General features: G+C 42.3%; 1 protein-coding gene across 2 annotated transcripts in view; it reads right to left on the reverse strand.

Moving 5' to 3' along the window:
* The window catches only part of SPRED2 (sprouty related EVH1 domain containing 2), a 112,434-nt gene that overhangs the window by 36,178 nt on the left and 52,197 nt on the right, over positions 1 to 24,059 (reverse strand). Inside the window, exon 1 of one of the 2 annotated variants that reach the window (XM_036263290.1) lies at positions 14,958 to 15,018. The exons of the other annotated variant lie outside the window; for it this stretch is intronic. Within the exon in view, the coding sequence (XP_036119183.1) occupies positions 14,958 to 14,974 (17 nt within the window). The 5' untranslated portion in view covers positions 14,975 to 15,018. Of the gene's footprint in view, positions 1 to 14,957; positions 15,019 to 24,059 lie in introns of those variants that run through there. 2 annotated transcript variants of the gene reach the window in all.

A 24,059-nucleotide genomic window follows, 5' to 3' on the forward strand; every position in this document is an offset into this window, starting at 1 on the left:
AGGGATCTGCCATTTAAATGTGGTTTCTTTAAGGAACAAGTTTTACGTTCCCAATGTGTTGTCTGATTTGTAAAAACATGACTTGCCGTCCTGTGATCACTCCACATACAGAAGAGGTAGGTGGTACCCTAAAGCAGAAAGAACAATTTCAAAGCTAGATTTTTATTGGGGGGGTGTGTGTGCTAATTCTACGGTGGCACAGCAAGGTGGAATCTCAGGCTTCACTGCTCTAAGTTCTGTCTCGAGTCAAAGCATGGGCCACATTACAGAAGTACACAAAGGAACTGCAGGACATGGTGCTGAGGGGACACTGTCTGTGAATCATGTTCAACAGCCAGACAGGTCAGCAGTGCCTTGACCTTCTCAGTAGCTGAAGAAGCTTCTTTTTTGAACTTCGGTTTCTTAGAGAGAGACAGAGAGACAGAGACAGAGACAGAGACGGGGGGGGGGGGGGGGGGGAGAATCTACCCTGCTGGGAAGTGGGGAGGGTTAACAGCAGTGATAGAGGTCAAGTGTCCGATACAGAGAAGTTGTAGCCATGACTATTTTTGCTTTAAAGACTGATTTTGATGACAAAAACAGGTCCTTTAAAGACCAGCCTCCCTGGCCGCTGACTGCCCTTCTCAGCGGCAGGAAAGTGGAGTGGCAGGGAGGCTGTCAGGCCCCTGACAATGGGAGAAAATCCAAAACGGACCTGGGGCAATTATCAACGCAAGTCAGATTTATAAAGACCAGGCTGGAGCCTACATTTTAGGCACACCTGTAGAGGAAAAGAATTCCATCTGCCATCTGTGAAGGGGCCTCCGCTCCTATTCCTGCTCCTCCCCAAGCCCCCCCCCCCCCTTCAGGGATGGAGAATGGAACTTTTACATCCCCCATAAATACTTCCTGGCCCCCTCCTCAGTCAGCCCTGATCTGATTACAGGGCATCTTTATCTCCACATTATGCTAAACATTACATTCATTTCCTCCCAGCCCTCTTTTCTACCCTTTCCCACTTCACCAGACCTTGAGAGGGATTAGCTGAGATCCAGCCTCTCAGCTCCCTCTTCCACCCAGCAGGACGTCCAGCTGCAGGAGCCACACAGAACGGAATCCTCCAGGGCAGGCGCACTGTTCACGTACTCACACCCGCCCCCTCCTGCGCCTATACATTTCTAAAGGCTCTTTGATTTCATCGAATTATATTACATGAGTATAAAATATATGTATATATGAAATATATATGTCTAGCCATCTTAAAAATAAGACTCAGCAAAATATTTCAGCAGAATCAAATGTGTTGAGAAGCCAAAGATATCGGTCATATTCTACTTAAGTGAGTGGTAGTTCCATGCGTGGCTGTTTTATTATTAAGTATCAACTACTAAAAAAAATTTTTTTTTAAAGTTGACTGCCTGGTCTTAAATCTATATATTCTGAAGTTTATAGGCAGTGAAAGTTATGCACAATGTGGTTTCACGTGCGGCGGGAACATGATTTTTAGTGCTATGCCACTGAAGGCAGAGTGTTGGCTCTCTCTGCTCACTGTCCCCCAAGATGTGTGCACCCCTTGTGTTGGTAATGGCGTCACAGAGAAGGGGGGCAGGGAAAGCCGGCTTCTGCACACCACCAGCTCTCCTCTCAAATGCTGAGGAGCAAGCACTACGAAGCAGGGAAGACATTTTCTGAATGTGTTTTCTTCATAAAGAGAGCTGCTTGGCATAATATCAGAGCTGGAGAAGCTCAAAAGTGGGCTAAGATCATGTGAGAAAAAGGCTTCCCCACAGTAACTTAACATCCGTGAAATCAGCCATGAAGTACATGATGGAGAGTTGTCTTGGAAACGGCCCTACCCCAGGATCTGGGAGGAAACAAATCTATGTGCTCGAACAGGTCCTAACACCATGACTTTGACCTCGTGGTGCCAAGGCGCTCTGTGGTGCCTGGGTCTGCGGGGACAGAAGGGCAGGCTCTGCAGTCCAGTCACCTGTGTCCCTGATTTTCTGAGACGCTGCGGTCCACCTTGCCCACACACAGCAACCCCCCCCCCCCCCAGAGTATTACAACAAAGCTTTTCTAGGTTTTCTCTTCATAATTTCAGTATTGTAAAATGGTAATGAGTTTCTAGGAATGGAACCCCAATATATAATATGGTACCCAAAAGGTGGTGGTGGTAGTGACTGCTTTTCCTTGCAATGACTGGGTGTGAAGGAGGTGGTGGTGGTGTGACCTTCACCCAGGAATCAATTAGGCTAAAAGTCAGGGGTTCTGCTTATATTGTAGGAGCCTCCCTCAGAAGGGGTGTGAATAGGTTTTCCTTCTTTATTATGTGCTGGGCTCAGAATAGTGAAAATGTTTTAGGAATCCCCACTTTCACTTTGCACCGTAACCAGTACATTCTGTAGTACTGCAAGGTCACAAGAGTCCTCCATGTTCAAATTCTACCCTCACCCGGAGGGGGAAGTATGGGGCATGCCCGTTCTCATCCTCACATGCCACATCCAATACAAGCATCTTTGTTGTTGATGCTACCTAGCTACACTGAAGCATATAAATAGACCTACTCACCCACACACACTTTCTAGTGCACATGAGAAAGGGCTGCTCTATCTATTATTGTGAAGGACACTGCCAACATGACTGATGTTTGACACAGGCATGATTATTAAATGTAATAATTTATAAATAATTCTTCAGAACCAGTCCTAGCAAGTGAAAGTTTATTAGACATGGCCTCTAGTATTTTTATTTTCCTACTGAAATTTTAACACAAAATACTCCATTAGAATAACTACTGCAAACTCTTGTTTTTATAACCTAGTGATTCTATGATTCAGAATAAATGCCCAGACCTTGTTTGACATAGTGCTGATTTAGCATGTGATGTGCCTCCAATATATTCCTTTAAATTACAATGCACTATAAATGGACACATTTGCTAATCTCCCAGGTGTTACCTTACACTTTCAGGCGGTAAGAGCCACAATGCAGCTGTACTGAATATTCTGGCCCATTCTCTCCCACAGGGGGCCAAGGCACCGCCCTGAGCCGTCTTTGGGAATGGATGTTCTTTGGGGCTGTCCCCAGTTGAGGGTGCTGGGCAATGTGCTGTTCACCACTCCAGTCCCCCTTCCTTTGCTGCGGAGCCCTGCAATCCTTCAGGGCCAGAGAAAGGAAATGAAGCAAAGACACAAAGGAATCAAGATTGAGAGTGGAAGTTAAACTTGTAAGCTTTACAGAGGCTTAAGAGGCCTTTGAGGAAATACCAGAGGCAATTAGGGATCCTCTGATATCTCCGCAGCCCTGAGAGCAATGACCTACAGCTCTAAAATCTACAGAGCTTCTGGTGGCCCCAGTGACCCCACCTTAGTGACAGCGCCAATTCTAGGGGCAAATCTCCCTAGACTGCGAATGAAAGGTGGTGAAGCCCACGCCTGGGCCCAGGCTTGTTGGAAACTGCTGCAGAAAACACTGGTTTTGGGGTTTCCTTCTCAACGAGATTTCAAAGTGATATGAGACTCACTTTACTCTACAGTACTGTGTTTGAAATAAAAATTTACATTTAACCTCTAAACTTTTATCACCTGCAGTGTAAACAAGCATAAATCCTCCACAAGAAAAGAGTGCTTCACCTGCCTTTTACTTACACTGCTCTCAATCTTCTCCTCTTTTGTGGATACCTTTGACAAAATCTTTCAATTTTGCCCAGCCGGTGTGGCTCAGTGGTTGAGCATCGACCCATGCACCAAGAGGTCACTGGTTCGATTCCTGGTCAGGGCATATGCCCAGGTTGTGGGCCAAATTCCCAGCAGAGGGCATGCAGGAGGTGGTCAATCGATGTTCTCTCTCATCAATGTTTCTATCTCTCTCTCCCTCTCCCTTCCTCTCTAAAATAAAAAAAGAAAAAAACTTAAAAAATCTTTCGATTTTATTTACTTACTATATCAAATGTCTTAAGGACAGACTATAATTTAAAACAACAACACGTCTCGTCCCAACTTTTAAGTTTAGCACTTAAATTCAGAAACCACAAAAATACTAAATATATAATACCCATGAAGATGGATCACTGAGGCACAATAAAGATAAAGGCATTAGGGCTGTTCTGCAATGTACAACCCCAAACCACAACACTGGGCTGTTTAGATCAGGCCAATGAACTGTTTGCTGAAGTATATCTTAGCTTCAGCACCTGAAAAGGCAAATTCAGAAGTTGGGTCTAGGACAGTATATTTTTTATGGCTCTTTGGCAACTCTCCCATGCCAATGTAACTCCCGAGCGGCACCTCTCGAGGTGAGTTGTGTACCAGCCAGGAGAAGCAATGCCCAGCTGAGGTTGAGCCTAGAGAGACGGGGCAGAACAGGCTTGAGAATTTATTGCAGGAGATGCACAATCAGTTTAAAAAATACTAATTTTTTCTTGAAATTTGAAAGCCATTTGCTCTAATTTCTATTAAATAGCAGAAACCCTAATTTCCCCACCCTGAAGGTCCAGGAAACCAGAGATTTCTGGTCATATGCCCCTTAAATCCTAGGTGGGGTTCCTGGTCAGCCAGTGGGACCTCTAGTAAGTAACTAGCAAGTGCCTGTACAGTGGGTAAGTCATTTGATGGTAGGTTGTAGTAAACATTTTACATTGTTTTTGAGTTTTAAAACACTGGCTCCAGAAAATTAAACCAGCTCATACTACCCTCCAACAACAACAAAGGAGTAAATATAATTTTGAAATTAAAAAAAATTAACAATTCCATTGAATTCAACAAAGCTAAAATTTATTTTGGAAAAAGACTACTTTTTAAAAACTCAGCATCAAATTATTCCTTGCATTAAAATATGAGGTCTATCATAGCATTGTACACACATTCTCTAAATGTTAATGAACATGGATATTTTAAGATCAGCTAAAACATTTAAGAAAATAATGGTAAGATTCTACCATAACTGTTCATTAACATTCAAGGCATCTATAGGAGACTTCTGAGTTTTGTCAAAAGTCACCCAAACACAAACAACTTGAACATGAGTAAATACTTTAAAAAATGAAAATTTTTGCTTGGCCAATGTGGCTCAGTGGTTGAGCATCGACCCATGAACCAAGAGGCCATGGGTTCTATTGCTGGTCAGGGCACATGCCTGGGTTGTGGACCAAGTCCCCAGTGGGGGGCATGTAGGAGGCGGCCAATTGATGTTCTCTCTCATCGGTGTTTCTGTCTTTCTCTTCCTCTCCTTCCCTCTCTCTCTAAAATCAATAAAGAAAAAAATATTTTCTTAAATGAAAATTTTATTCAAACCAAAACAGAGTAAAATAGTTCTGTCCTAAAGGGTGATAACACAGTGTGAAGGAGGACAAGGGAGGCCTGACAGGGTAGAGGCCGAAGTCTGAAATCCAGGTTTATAGTTTTGCTTTTATTGTCTGCTGCTCTGCTGAGCTCACAGTTCAGTGGAGTTCATAATTAATCAGGATCAAAGGATTACCAACTGAAACAAAATAACCCATCCCCGGAGAACCATCTTCTTTTGCCACTTTTTACTCGGAAAGCAGTTTTCCCTGTTTTTATACCCCCTCCCAGAGATGGCATTTACAATCCACATTTAAACCCCCAAAGGTCAGCTAATGGAAATTACTAAATAAATTTAATTAATTACTAAACAAAATGAACTCTCACCACATTAAAGTATACATGTAATAGAAAAATTGGTACTTCCAACACGTAAATTAACAAGGGAGTTTGTTTAAAGTTAATAATCTCTCATTTGGGTCTTTAAGTTATTGCCCTTGAACTTCTGTGCCTGACTTTCTCAGAATATCTTTTTTTTCTCTCACTGAATTGGAGAAAACAAAGGAAGAGGTTACTTAATGATCCATATGCTGAAGGGTTGAAGAGGAGGATACTAATTAATATCTGTAACTTACTTTGAAATGCACAAGAAGGTAACAGGCATCTTGGGTAGAGAGAGGGACAGAGAGAGGGATAGGCACCTATAGATAAAGCAATAATAGCAAAATGCTAGTAGCAGACAGGAGCTGGTGAGTGTTGACTGTATACCTCTTTCAGCAAAATGTTTGTTGAAAAAACTGAAGACTTTCACAAGGAGAAAAAGAAAATTTACAGTGCGACATTCTAAACGAAGATCAACAGTAACTAGAAGATGCTGATATGGTACTGAAAAGTCCAGTTATTTCTCCTCACAGGATCCAGGACACCTCTCCCATTCTTCCCCTGCCACATGCTATCCTTCCCAATCCCCATAGCAAACCATGGTCAAAAGGGGCAGGAAATTACTTTACCAAACTACTTAATACCAAATTCTAAACCTACAAAATCCTTTACAAGCCAGTCCTTACTTAATAAGACCTGTTCTCAAACAAAAGGAGGTGATCATTTAGCCCAAAGGGGGAAAGTTAGCATGTTTTGCTAGCAATAAATAGGCTGACTGGATTTTAAGAGCCTCCCTGCCTGTATTCCAACAGATGTGAATGGCAAGAATTACCAGTTTAGTTCCCTTTCTTCTAGGATTCTGCCACCTCCCTCATCAGAGATGAAAAACTTAACACAAAGAAACAACGCACAGGCAAGGCATCTGCTCTCCTTGAAGGATTCTGGATCTCTTCATTTATACCAGGTAGGGACCAGAACAGAGGTGGCCTACAGGTGGACTTTAGGTCTTCAATTAGGACTAGGGAAGAGCCACCCAAACAAGTTAGATACACACTTTTTAAGCTAGAAAGAATCTCAGAAATCATCTACCCAAGACCTCTCACTTAGATGAGAAAGTTAAAACCCACTCTGGAGGAGGAACTTGTTCAAGGTCACTGGCATTGAAATAGAAAAAGGATTAAGCTCTACTCTCTGTAAACCACCCTCTTCCCTGGCACTTCGTTTTAAAGGGGTCCTGCATTGTGGCAAATGTCCCGATAACCGAGCTATGTATGTGATCTAGAGAATATAAGACAAGTTACTCTCATTAGTCCCTTAAAATCTAAGGGACAGGCAACCCACTGTCAAAGAAATCATAAGGAGAAATGAAGAGGTATCATTAATGACACAGCCATGTGACAAAAGGGGGAGGGGGAGGGCTGGTGGGTCCTGCTCAGCATGGCAAACTTCCCTGCAGACAGAGGCAACCCTCACTTTTGGGTCATCAGTGTAAGGCGAGTGTAAATCAGCAGACAACCTCTACACACATCTTCTCACACCCAGTGGAGGCACCCCAGACTCTGCTACTCAGCATCAGTTTCTTCATATGTAAAGTGAGGGGTAGGGGCTAATTGACCTTTTAGATCCCTTTTTAAAATTGTGTTCTACACACAAGCCTGTAAAGTCATTTTGCTGTGCCAGAGAGCTCAGCAAACCTAACCCACACAAATATTCTACAAAAGCAGATTAGAAAACTTTCAGCAGTAAAATGGCAACCGAAAATATCTTTTGAATCGAAAAAAACCCCGAAACCACAAAGACCTGAAACCACGACAAACTAACAGATATGTTCTCTCAGTGCAAGTGTTATTACGCAATTATATAGTTCCCAGGGGTGACACTAGTCTATCAAAGTGTTTTGAAAGAAAACAAGAGAATGCTGAAAATTGAGTTTTAATAAGTTTAATAAGATTCTTTGAGTAAAATAGGTACAACTTTGCTATCTGACTGGTTTTACACATCACAAATGTGAGATTGTCTCCAGCCACATAAAAGAAAATCCCCAAGACATACTTAAGGGACAAACACAGGCAAAGAAGGGAAGAGGGGTCTGCCTCTTTTCTCCCAAATAGTTCATGTATATGCTGTATCGACTGACTCGAGACAGCTCCTCCAGTAGCAAAAGGTAATGAAGCATTTGCTTAACTCAAAAATGAGGAGAGACATTTACTTGTAGACCTTTGATAAAGCAACCCTGTGCATTCTGAGTTTTATGTTTGGTCTGGGATGCTTTAATGACACAAATGAATTTGGGTCCAAAAGTTTTCTTGTAAATCAGTTGTTTGAAACGGGAATGTATTTTCCCCACAGGAAAAACAAACTGGTGGGTAGCAGGAGAGTCTAATCAATTCCTCAAATCACAGTTCTCTTCCCACTGAGAGTCTCCTTAACAGAAGCCTCTTCCCCCCTCCAGTGGGAATGGCCCGTTCTATTCCGCTCCGACCAAGAGATTTCCTACCTGGGTGAGGGGTGGGGGAGAAAGGGCAAGCAAGGAAGAATTCTTAAACTTCTGATTTAGGCTTCATTATGGGGGCCCTGGAATCTGATACCACTGGGTCTTGAATAGCTCTAAAAAGAGCCAACCTGATGATCTCTACTAATAAGATTGAGAAGTCTTTACACCTGGGCAAGCAAGCAAGCAAGCAGTCAAACTGAAAGGAAGACACTAAGTTACAGCAATGGGACCAGTATCAACGCTATTGGTTAGGAATTCCAAATAAGTGTCACTGAGGCAACTGTTCTGTTCTTTTATGGTGAGCAATCAGAAGGGCAGGAACAAGGCAAGCTCTGGCTCACAGGATAATCAGGCAGCAGTGGATTCTGGACTAGTGCTTGACTACAGAGAAGAACAGGATTCATCCTATGAGGGCAATTTCCTTCTGAGTTATTACAAAACAGAGCCATCCACTCGGTACATGTGCTTCCATTAAGTGACTGTCCTGCCATAAAAGAGCTAGGCAGTAAGGAGAATGTGTAGGCCAACTAGCCATTAAGTTTGCTCACAGTTTCACATAATATTCTTAAAATAGTTTCATTTCTAGGACAATATTCTAGCTTGATTTCAAAGAGAGCTTCCAGGGAACACTAGAACTATCCCCAAATAGCTAAGTCTACTGGCTTGTGGAAGGACTAGAAGCCATCTGATTTCCAAAGTTTTGGTCTGCACAGATAATAGAGACCCATGGAGGCTAAGATGCTGAATTTGAGCTTTCCTGCCCATCACCAACATGCTCATGCCAGGAAGTCCAGTGAAGCTTTAGGTCATGCACTCAGTGGTGGCTAAAGACCATTGCCCACTGCCCGAGGCAGGACACCATGTAGCCATGGCTAACTTCTCCCACCGGGGGGCTTTACTGACCAGGTGGCAGTCTGCATGGCCAAATAGATGCAATTACACTATCCTGAAGCCTCGCTGTCACCGTAGGCTGCCATTTAGTATCAAAGAAAGAAAAAAAGAGCCCGGTCTTCATGCTTGGTCAAGAGGAACTACCCACAGCTCATTTTACTCCCCAGCACACTTCAGCCACCTCTCAAAGCTGAGCTCACCTGTAGGACAGTCCTGATCCCAGAGGGCACCATAAATACGCCATCCCAGACTGAACATTGCTACATGTCCAGCCATCCCCTATAGTGAGCAACCTGGTATATGGACGCTCTTGTGTAAACCAAAAAGGCTAGATAAACACAAGGTATTAATATATGATGGCACTTTTTCTTGTGTGTTTGCATATAGAGAATTAACTTTGACATTTATTGGAAGTCAACTCCTATCTCAAAAGGCAATTAATTTCACATCCATGCGCACTGTAGCATTATTCACAATAGTCAAGAGGTAGAAACAACCTAACTATCCATCAAAGGATGAAGTGGATAAAGAAAATACATACAATCGAGTATTTTTCAGTTTAAAAAAGAAAATCTGGCCATATGCTACAACATGGATGAACCTTCAGTGCATTATGCTAAGTGAAATAAGCCAGTCACAAAAAGACAAATACTGCATGATTCCACACCTAAATTCTGCTATCTCAAGTAATCAAACTCATAGAAACAGCAAGGAGAACGGTGCTTGTGAAGGGCTGGGCTAAGGGGTAGGGGGTGTCGTTTAATGAGTCAGTTTTTTTTGCAAGATGAAAAGGTTCTCAAGAGCTGCTGTACAATGTGCAGAGGGAACGCCAACAATGTACTGAACACCCAAAAATGGTCAAGATGGTAAATTTTGTGTGTTTTTTGCCATGCTCACAAAAATGACAACATGAGAAACAAAAAGGAGGCTACTTGAAATGGGTATACTCAAGAAGGATCCCAAATTCATAAATTTTGGGCTTTAGCAAAATAATATTTCTGTAGTTCTTAAGAAGTAAACATTACCCCCCCCACACACACACACACACTTCTCCCCTAATCTAAGAGATATTCTTCTACACCATGAGAAACAACAAATTTGCAAGATCTCAAGGTCACTATAAAAGGGAGATCTCGTGCTTTAAACATAGATGTAAATGTGGACTAATGCTCTGTGCCTTACAAATCAAGACAAACTGCATATATGCAAGACACAAACATTTCCTTTGTAATGGGTTTTACTGAGATAAAAATGGCTTTTCTTACAAAGTAATCTCAAAGAAGAACAGAAGCCAAATTAAGCATAAGAGACTTCCCCCTAATTGTTAGCTCTAAAAATTCCCTTAATCCTTAGCCATTTTATTGTATTCTAACAGAATGCTTATCATGTTTACAATATAGGTGACAGAATGCCAAAAAGTATTTTTTATTAGTCCCTTTCTATTTCTCCTATTCCAACCGCAGTTTTAAAATTATTTTAAACACACACACACACACACACACATACGCACACACAAAATCACAAGGGTTTTCTAAGAGTTCCGTTTCTTCATCATGGGGGCTTGATGATGTTTTTTAAAAATATGTCTCAAAGCAGAGAAAGAGGCCATTTTATTTTTCTTTGGAACAGGTTCCTACCAGATTTTTCTCATTGCAGTTTTTTGGCGATGTGATGAGAATACATGCCCACCCACAGACACTAATTTTACTCTTCACCCTTCCCAAGCAGCCTTATGACACATGCTGTCTGTGCTCCACTGAATGGAATTCAAGAGGCCCAGTCAAACAGCAGGTCCCCCAGGGCCAGAGCAACCCATCTCTTCCACTGGATGGGTACAAGGAACCTGTGTTTAAAAGAAAACTACAAAAAAGCCCAACCCAGCTCGGACACCTCTAATCTGAAAATCTTTACAACTGTACAAATTAACACTGAAAATGAAAAGTCATCTCTTGGGTTGAAATCTGGAAAGAAATCGTATCTGGTTGCGGTTCCTTGCACACTGAGCTCTACGAAGATGAGGCTAACTCCCCGAGCTGCTCTCAGAGTGTGTAGCAAGGAAGGTAGACTGTCATGCAAGCCAAAAGCTCTTTCTAAGAGGGCTGAAGTGCCAGCCTGCTTCTGAAGCATTTGCTTTCCCTATGGTGATCATTAGTCACAAAGAAACACTGGTGATTAAGAATCCACCTGGGGATGGGCATGATTTCTATAACTGTCCCACATGTATCCTAAGATAATGTGGGCACAGATATCAATGCAAACAAGCAGTCAGAAAATTTATCCCTGGAAGAATGCTCAAGACCAATAAAAGTCCATGCTGGTTTGATAACAGAGAGTCAGCCACCCCATTTACATGTCCTTAAGATCAGGGCTTATGCTCTAAGGAGGCTATTCTATACTTGTTTCTGGCTTTTCTGAGCTACACATGAATGTTGATTATTACCAGATAATGCTACAAGATTTATCTAAGTGCTACTAATCGCACTCGCTGTGTAGACAGAGTGACCATAAACCCTGGATGTGGGGGTACTGTGTAACAGCAGAAGAGTGGGCAATGGACAACAGGCAATGAACAGGCCCAGCCCTCCTCCTGGGGTCGGTAACCATGCACCTATAAATCATCCACCCACAGAGCAGGAGCAGAGTGTGGATTCACTACACAGATTTCCCTAAATATACTTAAGTATTTTAAAATGTTGATAGATAATCTATAGTGATTTTAAATAAACCTGTTTCTATTAAATGTTTACTGAATTCTTTATAGCTTTGAGTCACTAGAATATACTTTTAATAGATGCTAAAGAGGGGAGGGGTCTTCAAACCACAAAGACTGGGAAAACTATCCTTGATGTTTACTAATCTGTTCACTAAAATATTCTGGACTCACCTGGATGGTGTGGTTCAGTGGTTGAGCGTTGACCCATACACCAATGGGTCACCGGTTAGGTTCCCAGTCAGGGTACATGCTGGGGTTGTGGGGAGCATCCAGGAGGGGGCCAACTGATGTTCTCTCTCATCGATGTTTCTATCTCTTTCTCCCTCTCCCTTCCTGTCTCTCTAAAAATCAATAAAGAAACAAAAATTAAAAAATAATAAAATATTCTGGGCTCTAAGCTTTGAGGATTCAAACACTCTGCTGCCACTCCCCTCAAGGAAGAAGAAAAACAAAACAAAAACCAAAAAACCTTTGTCCAAGGTGGTGTCACTCTACTTGGCTCAGAAAATGTGGTCACCAAAACTATCAAATACATTTTTAAAATATTTTAATTGATTTTGAGAGAGAGAGGAAGGGAGAGGGAGAAAGAGATAGAAACATCAATGAAAGAGAACATCAATTAGCTGCCTCCCGCATGCCCCCTACTGGGGATTTGGCCCACAACTTGGGCATGTGCTCTGACTGGGAATTGAACCGGCGGACCTCTTAGTTCATGAGTTGATGCTCAACCACTGAGCCACACCAGCTGGGGTCAAATGAATTTTTGAGTAGGACAGTTCTTTTTTTATATCCATCCAAGGAGAGTTAGATGCTGAAGAACCAAAAGGGAATAGCTAAAAGTCACTTCTATACAGAGCAATTAGTGGCTCCACAGTAGAGACTGCAGTAAATCTATGAATAAAAGAAAACCCAGGAGGAATCTATCGCCAATAACAATAAATCCCCACTGAAGAAGGAATTAAAACAAGGACAGGGCTAGGCCCAGATCATAAGCATTCTTTAATTTAACACTACCCAGCACATAGCTCTGAACATAGGCAGCGTCTCACTCAATATCTATTGATCCTTCCAAGTTGAATAATATGAGACCCTTAGTACTGGCTGTGGCTCTGTATTCCTTTGCCCTCAAAAGGGGGGAGGGGGGGCTAAAAACTATGTGGTCACTCTGGAGTGATGGCTCATGGTGCTTAACAGCAAAAGGACCTCTGAGGAGTGGCGGCCCCAGCCCTAGGGGTGATTATCATTGCTGAACCTCCATGATCAATATGCCCTGAGTGTGTGATGTAACCAAAGCTGAACAAAATCTATGTTGCCCTGAAATAATCTGGAAAGGACCTGAATTATTTTCCCCTATACAAATCACAGGAAAGCAAGGCATTTTCACAGAAAATGCCAATAAATCAAGAACTTTAAAAGACATGTTTTCATAGACCTGCCTGTAATCATTTTCTGTAGGCCTCAAGGAAAAAAAACATATAACAGAAACTAAGATGTCAGCAAAATCAGAGCAAATTAGCTCTTCTGCTTTTAGTCTACATCAAGTCACATTATTTTTCTGATAACTTTGGACTAAGTGAACCCTGAGCTGAGAGCTTCCCAAGAGAACCTCATTTACTATAAGGTCATGAAATTCAGGCTTCAGTTTAAGCTAACATTTTTTTCAGTAGCTTTTCTTTTACAGCTTACAAAAATATTAATGAGAAAGAATAAAAAGGACTCTGACTTTGAATCTGAAGTATTTTTTAATACCACCAAATGCCATTATTAAATATGCACTATGCATGTATACACACATGTAAAAATAAGCACTACAGATGTGGGCAGGAAAATTCTTAGCAAAACCCCCACATATTTCAAATACTGTTCTTCCTCATTATTGTCCTCTACCATAATTAGCACGTTACAGCATAACAGGTGGCTTTCATTTATAGAATGCAAAATTAATGAAATTTGGAGATAGTCCTCTCTCTAAAAACAAACTGGCCATTCTAAAAAAAGTGTACCTCTTAATCTACAAAACAAACAGAAACGAACTAAATAGACTCCCCTCACACTGACTCTCCACATTCTCTGAATTTCTAAATGTATTTAAATAAGTAAATTTAATACATTTACTGACAGTTTAAAACACAGATGCCTCAAGGAAAACAAGACATTATTTGGGGCTGTACAAGAAAGGAGAAGAGAAACAAAGACTGCCTATATTTCCAGCTTGGTAACCCCAGATCTGTTTAATACTGTCCGAGTGATAACAGAATTTACCATCACAGATGGAGCTGCTCCAAAAGTGCTAAATCTTAGGCAAAATTGTGGGCAGTTGTGTTTTAGGTTTTGACCCAGCCATTCTGGACAGACAGCAGAAAAGTGTAAAAAAAGCTTCTGTCCCTAACAACTAAGAGGCAAAAAGTATTTTTTTAAAATACAAGGAGACACTGAATGGACTGTCAACACACAGAGGAATGTTTAATAAACTCAAATAAATAAGATATGAGCCTTAACTTGTCAGGCATTGTTTAAATTTAGTGAGTGAAGGGGGGGGGGGGTCAGACAAGAGACAGCCTCCCAATTACGCAGAGCAAACCTTCAGATCACGTGAAAGCTATAATTAAATGTTGATACCAAACCCTACTGCCCCTTCTCCCACCTAGAAAAAATTAATGCATGAATTCAGTATGAACAAATTATGATTTGTAAAAACAGACGTAGTCACTCAGTAGGAGAATAAAGCTTTCTTGCATTAAGTCATGCATCTGTAAGGGTAGGAAAAAGCACAACATTGAAAAAAAAATCCAACATCATTAGTACAACAGTTACAATTCAACCACGTCCTTTAGCTCACCTCTGCTTATTCATTTTTTTTTTTTTAAGTTTTAAGCTAGTCCCCCAAAAAGGGATACCACCTCTGCAAGTTGTTTCCTAGGCAGCATCTTTTCAATTAAAGGCTTAACAAAGGGGAGGGGTTAAAGCCATTTCTATCCGAATACCTAAGGAGAAATTTGTTTTCAGAAAAGCAGATGAGTAGACAAGAACTGTGTCCACCAAAAGACCAGGGTTACCTATGTCCTTGCACATGGACACACCACACGCAAACACACATGCTTCAGTTCTTCAGAAATTGCATGATTTTTTTCCTCCCTTAAAAACTGTTAAAAGCCAACAGTGAAGAGGTTAGGCAGAAGAGAAGAAAATAAAGTCCATGTAAACAGTAAGCACATACCTGCCGGGCGGTGCCATTTCCTCTACATTGTAGAGCCCAAGGACTGGGTATTAACATTATTGCTACTATAAAGCTTCCGATAAAAATGGACCGGCTCCTGCGGACCTGAGAACCAGCTGGCTGCTTGAGAAGTGGTTTCCCCCATATATGATTCAGTCTCCTTGACAAATATACTGCATCGTACTGGATGAGTCATCCGAGGGTTAGTCCGCATTTTATAGGCCTGTTGTGTCATTACTCACATTCAACATCCTGCTTCTCAAAAGTGGAAGCTGGAAGCCTGACAGCTGACAGATGCTTTTTCCAATTAAAATATTGTTTAAAAAAATTTCTGTAAATTACAATTATCAGTCATTGATGATATGATGAAATGCCCAGGAAGCAAGTGGCATAGCTCAATACCCGAGATTAGAGTCTGTAGAACCACAGTGCAAACTGTTCACCTGCTCCCACCCCCAATCCAAATAATTCAGTTCCGAGTCAAGAGCAAGGGCATCCTCCCTTTTTAAAGCTATTAGTGAATTAGTTTAGGCACGTCCCTCGTCGATTCTTCTGTTGTAAGTTTACCTAGTTGCAGGAGCTTTGTAAAAACTAGACATCAAAATTTTGGTCCCTGAGTTAATGTTCTTAGGTGGGATAGTGGCATTGCGTTTATAAAATGTCTCCTCTTTAGAGAAAGTATGTTAGGGGTGAAATGATATGCTCTCTGGGATTCATCATGAGATATTTTAGCCAAAAAAGGTGGGAGTGGGAAGTAAGGAAGTGTGGCAAAATCTCGGGAACTGCTGCATCTGTGAGGTGAGTCTGTAAGGGTTGGCTTATCATTCTCTCTTGAGTATCTCTAAACATCTTAATAATAAAATGTTAAAGACAATTTTTTTAGTCCCTAAATTCTCATTTGTACCCCAAACAAGGCACTTTTCAAGTTAGGTATGAACCTGCCGTACGTGTGAGTGGGCACCTTTACACAGTGCAGTCCTGGGCTCGGCGGGGGAGGGAGATGCCAGCCTGAAGCTGAAACACAAGTCCTAGGCCACGTGAGGGCTGCGCCACCCCCCAGCCCAAACACAAATGCTTGGGGCCCTCGCCTCCCAAGGCTGGGGTGTTGTTCCTTGTGCTTTCTTTGAGGCCTCGAGCCCTGGCCTCATTTGTGAGCTCAATGTTGACATAGCGAGAGAGAGGTGATTATTTCCAGCTTCCTTATATGGTTTTGGAAACGCTCCATGAGAGGTTATGTAAGTCACATCCACAGTCCCTTGCACCAACCAGTCTCTCTGCAATGTGGCACAGTGTTTGTGCGACTCACTTGATGCTCCAATTGGGTTACTTAAGCGATCTGATGGAGGACGAGAGCTTTGATTTCATGGCCAGAAAAAACCCTGCTATGGAAGCTCCAAGTATGTTAAACAAAACCACTGTTGAAACTAGATGTCATTAAAAAAAACAACCCTCTGTGTTATGTTCTGAAAGCATGACAAGTCAGCACAGGACACTTGAAATACAGAGGTCCCACAAAAGCCTAGGACCTCTTGTCAGCTCCCTTCAGTGCTGGAACTCAAGGACAGGAGTTGGGTCAGACCAAGGCTCCCACCTCGGCCAACAGCCAAGCCCAATCCTCAAAGGACACAGCCCAAAAGAACTGCAAATCCGCTACAAATGGTTGTGACACTCTCTACACAACATCAAATGACAACCTCATGAATCCAGACTGATTAGGGACCGTGTGTGGGCCTAATGAAGCCTTCCTTGGTTCTGACAAATTCTTCTCTGTAAGGACTGCAAGCTACAGGCTTATCCAAATGTTCCCTGGCAATTTAACAGTAACCTTTCACACACTTGCAAGCATGATTTACCTAATGTAACAGGTAGCATTTGGGGAATTAAACAACTTCTAGCCTAATTTGAGTTTCTACATAATTTTAACAAATAAATCCATAGTTTATTAAAAATTTTTAAAATTCAGATTTCACTATTAAAAATACAAAAGTAATAGCAACAATAATATATGCACCAGAATAAAGCTGATGTGGTAAACTGTTAAACAGTGAAATGGAAGCTTTGTACTATTCTTGCAACTTTTCTATAAGCATAGAATATTTTAAAATAAAGTTAGACACAAATACATAACTTTTGCTACAAAAAACAAAAACAAAAAACACCCCCAAACAATTTTATGGTTTAATAACCACCGTAGTTGTGCCTTGCCCATTTTAAAAAATCTTGACCATGAGGAAATTTACCAAAATGTAAATATTGAGAAATGCCACTAGGTTAGGGTTTCTCAAAGGGTGTTCCTTGTAAACAATTTTATAAGAGGCTCCAGAAACAACACACACACACACAAAACCAAATAAACACTTTGGGAAAACAACATACTATATCCTGGAAATACTATTTAAGTTTGTTTAGTCTTGTATTTCACAAACTTATTTGACCACAGGAAGCTCTACTTCCATTACTGTTAAAGAAAGCACTTTGGGAAATGTTGTAGGTGATGAAATATGGGATATCTTTTTTCTGATCTTTTGCTCTAATTTTTCTTCAGAATACACTTTACTGTCACAACAAAAAGCATCCAGACTTGGTTTCTGGTATCTCTAACAGACACTTCTATCTGGTTGACTTGCATGCTAATGACCACCGTCAGTCAGCAAACAGCTTGTGTGATGCGATTACCAGTCTCCCTTGAACACACTGGAGTGGCCTATGCCTAAGCCCCGTCAGTGGCAGCCTAGGAGCCTGCACCTGTGTGCACAGTGGCGTGGACAGCTTAGCTGGTGTTGGTGTTTCTGCTAAGAGGCAGCTGACCCTGGGTGAGGCCATCCCTAGGAGCAGTAGCTTGCTCCAGGACCAGCTCCCCGTGGCCATCTTCAGAGCACTGGGTCTTGGAACCTGGAAACGACCTGGACATCTTTGGCCTCTAAACTTCCCAGGCCAGTCTCCTAGCACTGATCCTGGGGTGTTAAGAAGCAAAACAAGCCTGGAAAACACAGCAGAATATGGTTTTTAATTTCTCTGAATTTGCTAATGGGCTCTTATTTTTAAAATTCTTGCCACGTATTAATTTGCTTTTTTTTTAAATCCTTACCCGAGGATACTTTTTTCCATTTATTTTCAGATAGAGTGGGAGGAGGGAGAATGGAAGAGAGAGAGAAACATTGATGTGAGAGAGGCACATCGACTGGCTGCCTCCTGTACTACCCCAACCAGGGCCGGGGATGAACTGCAACTGAGGTACCTACCCTTGACCAGAATCGAACCCGGGACTCTGGTCCACCGGCTGACGGTCTAACTGCTGAGCCAAACCGTCCAGGGCCCATGTATTAACTTGTACATGGGATTTTTTTTAAAGCAATTATCTGTCTGCATGTGTTTTTTTGTGGGGCTAAAGTCCAAACACTGGCTAATGTGAAGCTATAAAAGCAAACGTGGGTATCAATGACATTAGTACTGGAGGCTGTCCTGACTGCGTAATGGTAAAGAACATGAACCTGGAGTCAAGCTTTCTTGGTTCAAAATCCAGCCTGGCCATTACTTACATTACTTAACTCTCTAAGCCTCTGTTTCTTTATTTGTAAAATGAGTATAATACTATTAATGACCTCACATAATTGTTCTGTATGAGATAAATGTGATAATTCACAAGTATTTGGTCAAGGGCCTGGCCACATACAGAGCACTCATTAATTTACTCAAACAGTGATAAGGATGTTGTAAGTTTTATGAATTTAGACTGTCGGGGTGGGCGAATCACAGCCAGCAGCACACTGGTCTGTTTCCACATCGTCGATGGCTGCTTTAGCACTACAGAGTTGAGCAGTTGCGACAGAAACCGTATGGCCCCAAAGCTGAAAAATATTTACTATCTAGACCTTTACAGAAAACAGTCTGTAGACCACTGATCCACCTATGAGTGGATAAAGAACCAGTTCTTTTCCCTATAGAAGTTTTGGTCATTGGTCCCTTATTCTGTTTAATGCCTCAATTTAGAATCAGACACACACGCACGTTCTGTGGTGATTCAGTCCTCAGGAGCTATAGTTCTAAATTATGGAAGGAGCCAAGGGCTTGATAGAAAGGAAGAGGTTAAGAGCATTCAGAGTTCTGGGTTCAGGCACACCTCGTTTTACTGCGCTTCCCTTACAACACAAAACACATACCATAGCGTTCTGGCTCATGCTGGGTGGGGAAATCTATAGAGCCTGAGGTTGCCTGCTGGTCTTTCCGCCTCTCCTACTGCAGAGTCCAGTGACCCCAGCTGATGTGTATGAGTCCACAGCCTGCCTCCCCTCCCCCAAGTCACATCTGTGCATTATGTCGAAACCACATGTGTCCCCAGAGCTTGAAGCAAGAGGTGAAAGATGATCTGGAAGAGGCATTCAGGAAACTGAGCAAACAGAAATGAAGGATGCTTTCAAGAGGGCTAGGCAGCCACGGCAGGATTAATACTGCACGAGGGGCCTTCACACATGAGGGTTGCTACACCACCACCACTGCCAACAAGAGCCCAGTGAGAAGACTGGGGGCCAACTCAGAAAAATGAAGAATACGCCTCAAACGCAGGTCCCAAGACACATCCCTGCATCCAATCATGCTGCTTATTTTCTTTGGCAGAAAAACTTGTTTATTTGGGGAAAATGAACCCCCAGCATTAATGGATAATGCAGGTGAAGGGACTCCTGGGACTTGTCTCTGGGAGAGGAAATCTGAACAAAAGAAACCATTCTAATTGCTTTAGTTAGTTCTCTTACAAAAAAAGTCTAAGCCAGCTGTTCGGACAGAGATTAAATCTGGGATGTACTTAGATACACAGTGTCTTTCTGACATTCACTTGTTGCCTTACTGGCAAATATCATCTTTGCAAAGTCAATCCAACAGAAAATTGCACACATTAAATACTAACAAGGATGATGAGGGCTGGGGCTGGTCAAGGAAGAGGTGGGGAGGCTGATGATTTCTATAGTTACCTGTTAGAGCAGGATTGCCGAGATGGTACAAAAATCTCACATGCAGCCAAGTTAGTTTTCAGCCCTACAGTGTTAACTGGCTGGCACAGGGGTAAGATAAGGCTCTCTCCAAAGCTCAGAGTTAATTTGGAGATGTTCGGCTTGGCTAGAGTCAGAAGACCTTCACTACTGATTCAATGCATATGGGCTATTATGCTAAGAAGATTAAAAAATAATAACAACAGGAGACACTATGTGTGCAAAAGACCTTTCAGAGCTAGGCTTGTAGATTCAGCCAATTTTCTTTAGAAAAAGGCGAAGCGAACTCTCATTCACTGAGTATGCCACAGGTGTGGGGTTTTCAGTATGGTTATAGCAATGCACCCACAATTTTGTTCCTGATCTGTGTGGAGAAAAAATAGGGGACTGAATGATCAGGTTGATTTAGTCCAGATAATAGGAAGCTTTCAAGCATAGAATGTTACCCAAACAGGCCAGGACTGATAAAAGAGGAAGAAGGAATCCAAAATATAACAGGAATATGGAAAAGTCACTCTGAGAAATTATGGAAGGAACCAAGGGCTTGATAGAAAGGAAGAGGTAAGAGCATTCAGGGTTCTGGGTTCAGGCACACCTCGTTTTATTGTGCTTTACTTTACAGGTGTTGTTTTATTTGTTTTGTTTTAGAAATCAAAGGCAAGAACCTCCACCAGCAAAAAGATTATGACTTGCTTTACTGCCATGGTCTGGAATCGAACCTGCAATATCTCGGAGGTATGCCAGTACATGGCTAGGTTGGAGGTTGGGTGTCCACTAGAAGACCACTGTACCCTTCAAGCCTGGAGAGGAAACAGGGCAACAGGGCCTGACCTGGGCTGCAGAGAGAAACCATATTTGGGCCTAGGGGTGACATTTTAAGTTCAAGAGATGAGGTTGCCTCAAGATCTGGAGAGGGAATATAGGGAATGCTAACGGGTGACCATTTAGTGTATTTAGTATCTGCCAGGCTGAACAGTGAGGTCTGTGTTTGAAATCTGCTCAAGGTTGGACGGTTTATTCCTCAAGGTGCACTCGTACCATGACTATCACTGCACACACTGAGCGTGCTGGATTCAATCTGCCATCAGCCTAGCTCAGCCCATTCTGTTGTTTCCCTAACTTCAGCCAGATTAGACCTGAAGTTGCTGAAAGGCTGTATATTCCAGAAACAGTCTTCAGAAAAGAAATCTACCACTCATCTTGATGTTGCTCACAAAACACTCATCTAAGACAATGGAGCTTTCTAGCTAAGCAAAGCTTTGCCATGGAAGCCACCCCTGTTTATCAGATGGCTATGCAGATACTCAGCTGTGGACAGAGAAAGCTCCTCTGAGAACTCTCAACAACACGCTTTAATCATTCTCCTAATCCTGTAAATTCATTCTATTGGAGGCAGGAGCTTGGGCCTGGCTTCACCACTAGTTATATGACCTGGGGTACAATCATTTATCTTCTTGATGCCTCAATTTCTTTGTCTAGAAAATGTAAAGCTAAAACTAGTTCAGTTCCCAAAGCTCCAAAATTCTACAGGGAATGAATTGGTAACAGCTAAATGAGAAAGCTGCCTAATACAAGTAGACAGAGAAGAGAGAGGAATAGAAAGAAAACTGGGCAAGGTACTGGGGGCAAAGCTTTGTTTCCGACCCTGGATCTAAAAGGACAGGCTAAACTGACACACCAGTTAAAAAATTTTTTAAATTGAATTTAGAGAGAGAGGAAGTGAAAGAGAGAAGGAAAGGGAGAGAGAGAAGGAAAGAGAGATATTTTTGTTGTTCCACTTACTTATGCATTCTTTGGTTGATTCTTGTACGTGCCCTGACCGGGCATGGAACACACAACCCTGGTTTATAGAGATGTTGTTCTAACCAACTGACTTATCCAGCCAGGGCCTCACACACCAGTTTAAAAAGATGCAGATCTCACCCCAAGCTAGAACTGCCTTTTTTTTTGAAGAGGAAGAGAGAGAGAGAAACATTGATGTGAGAGAAACACATCGAGTGGTCACCACTCACACAACCCCAACCGGAGCCGGGGACAAACCGCAACTGAGGTACATGCCCTTAGTGGGAACCCAACCCGGGACTCTGGTCCATGGGCCGACGCTCTAGCCGCTGAGCCAAACCAGCCAGGGCAGAACTGACTTTTCCTTACAAACATCTTTAGTCAACAGTATCAGCTAATGTCAATATTAGCTGTGGTTGTATCATGTGCAAGCACTGTGCTTACAATCTCACAGGACTTTTATCCCAAGGATAGCAGACAAGGAAGCAGAGTCCAGCACATCCTCTCCGTCTTCACGGCAGTTAGTACCACGATTACTGCATTCTGCTATGACTTGCATGCCATCTTTGTCCCTTGAGATACTCAAAATGTTTCTTACTTTTTCTTGTTTACTTTTGTAGCTCAGTGTCCGGCAAATGGTAAACCCTGAAAGACCCAATTTTTTTCCTTCATTCAACAAACACAGATGAATCTTGACTGGCTTGAATAGGGAGTGGAGATGAAGATCAAGGAAGGAAATGACAGAAAAGTGGAAGCAAACTTTTGTAATGTGTACTTTTTCATTACAAAAAGTGGTAAGTTTACTGTGGAATATTGAGGAAATGCAAAGGAAAATGGTCACCTGCAATGACTCGAGGTGGTAGAATTTAAGGACATTACAGGCATCTGTAGTCATGCGACACGTGCTTGCTAACTGATTACATTCTTTGCCACTGTCTGCATCCCATTTTAAACATGACTGGGAAGTAATATTTTCCTATTTTTTTCATTTCTGATAAAAACAAAAGGTAATATATGCAGGGCTTAGCAAGATGTTTTTCTCTGCTGTAGATCAGCACTTCAGAGGGGCAAATAATTAATTTATGGGTTTCACATGTTATGGACCTTAGATATTAACTTAAAAAAATGAGGAGAGCAGCCTAGAATTCCAAAACAAACCTGAGAGACTAGTTCTAGACCACCCGCCCTTGACAGATGAGGAAACTAAGGCCAGTGGTCAAGTTTCTTACTCAAAAGCAGGAGGAGCTAGAACGGATCCAAAACTTCTGACTCTAAGTCCATTGTTCTTACTACCCAGCTAAAATCAAATTGTGTCACACTGCTGACTTTTGGTTTCCGATAAGCAATCAGAGACGAGTCCAGAACAAGAAAAGTAAATGACGGTGCCCAGAATATTTACCTGCACTGCAATTCTCAGGTGCCAGATTAAATAAATCATCAGAAGGGCAGCCAAAATCACTCATTTCTCTGAAAATTGTTTCCGACTTTGCCACAAACATTTTAGTTCTATCAGAAATTTTAAAAATGGGCCAGTGAACCTGAGTTAGGGCTCACTGGTCACCAGATCGCAAACTCTAACAGATAAGGCTTACAGACCACTGGCTTTGGCACCTCCTCCCCCTGGTTCACCCGAAGGCAGAGTTGGTGAGCACCCTGTCTCAGGAGCCCCTAAGAGTGGTCCTGGTAAAACTTGCACAAAGAGGGGAGGAAAGGGGAGAACCCAAAGTACCTTGCTCTGTGTGGTCATAAGATGAATGCCTTAGCCTTACCACCAGGGAGTCTTGCAGACACACAGTTAGCCTTCCAAATTCAACACCACCCTCTCAGTAAGAGAGCAGAAGCAAGAGTCGGAGTCCATTTAAAGAGAAAAGAGGCTCTTCCTCTCAATGAACACATCTGCTGGAGCTGGCTTACATTTGGGGACCCACTGTCCACGTGCCTCTCCTGGTCCACTGCCACCCTTGCTGTGACTCTAGGCTCTAAGGATATAGTACACATGCATCTGTCAATGTGGACTCTTAAGTGCTGACCAACGACCTCATTGGGTGCTCCATCATGAAAACAGTGATCCCTCCCAAGACTGGTGGAAGAGGAGAAAGACTGTATGCTGGCTGCCAACAGACTGTCAAGGGTAATTATAACCACATGCGATTTTCATCGCATGTACAGCTCTACTCAAAAGAGGAAGAGAGGTGTGGGAGAGATTGAGTCTCTGATCAAACCTCAGCCTGACCAGTACTCACCCGAGAGCAGTACTCAGTGTCGTAATCATTCAAGGAAGAAAAGGGACCCAGGAAAGCTTTACCCACTCTCTTTGCCTAGTTGCCCTTTAAAA

Source organism: Molossus molossus, unplaced genomic scaffold (assembly GCF_014108415.1).
Source record: "Molossus molossus isolate mMolMol1 unplaced genomic scaffold, mMolMol1.p scaffold_m16_p_15, whole genome shotgun sequence".
Lineage (NCBI taxonomy): Eukaryota > Metazoa > Chordata > Mammalia > Chiroptera > Molossidae > Molossus > Molossus molossus.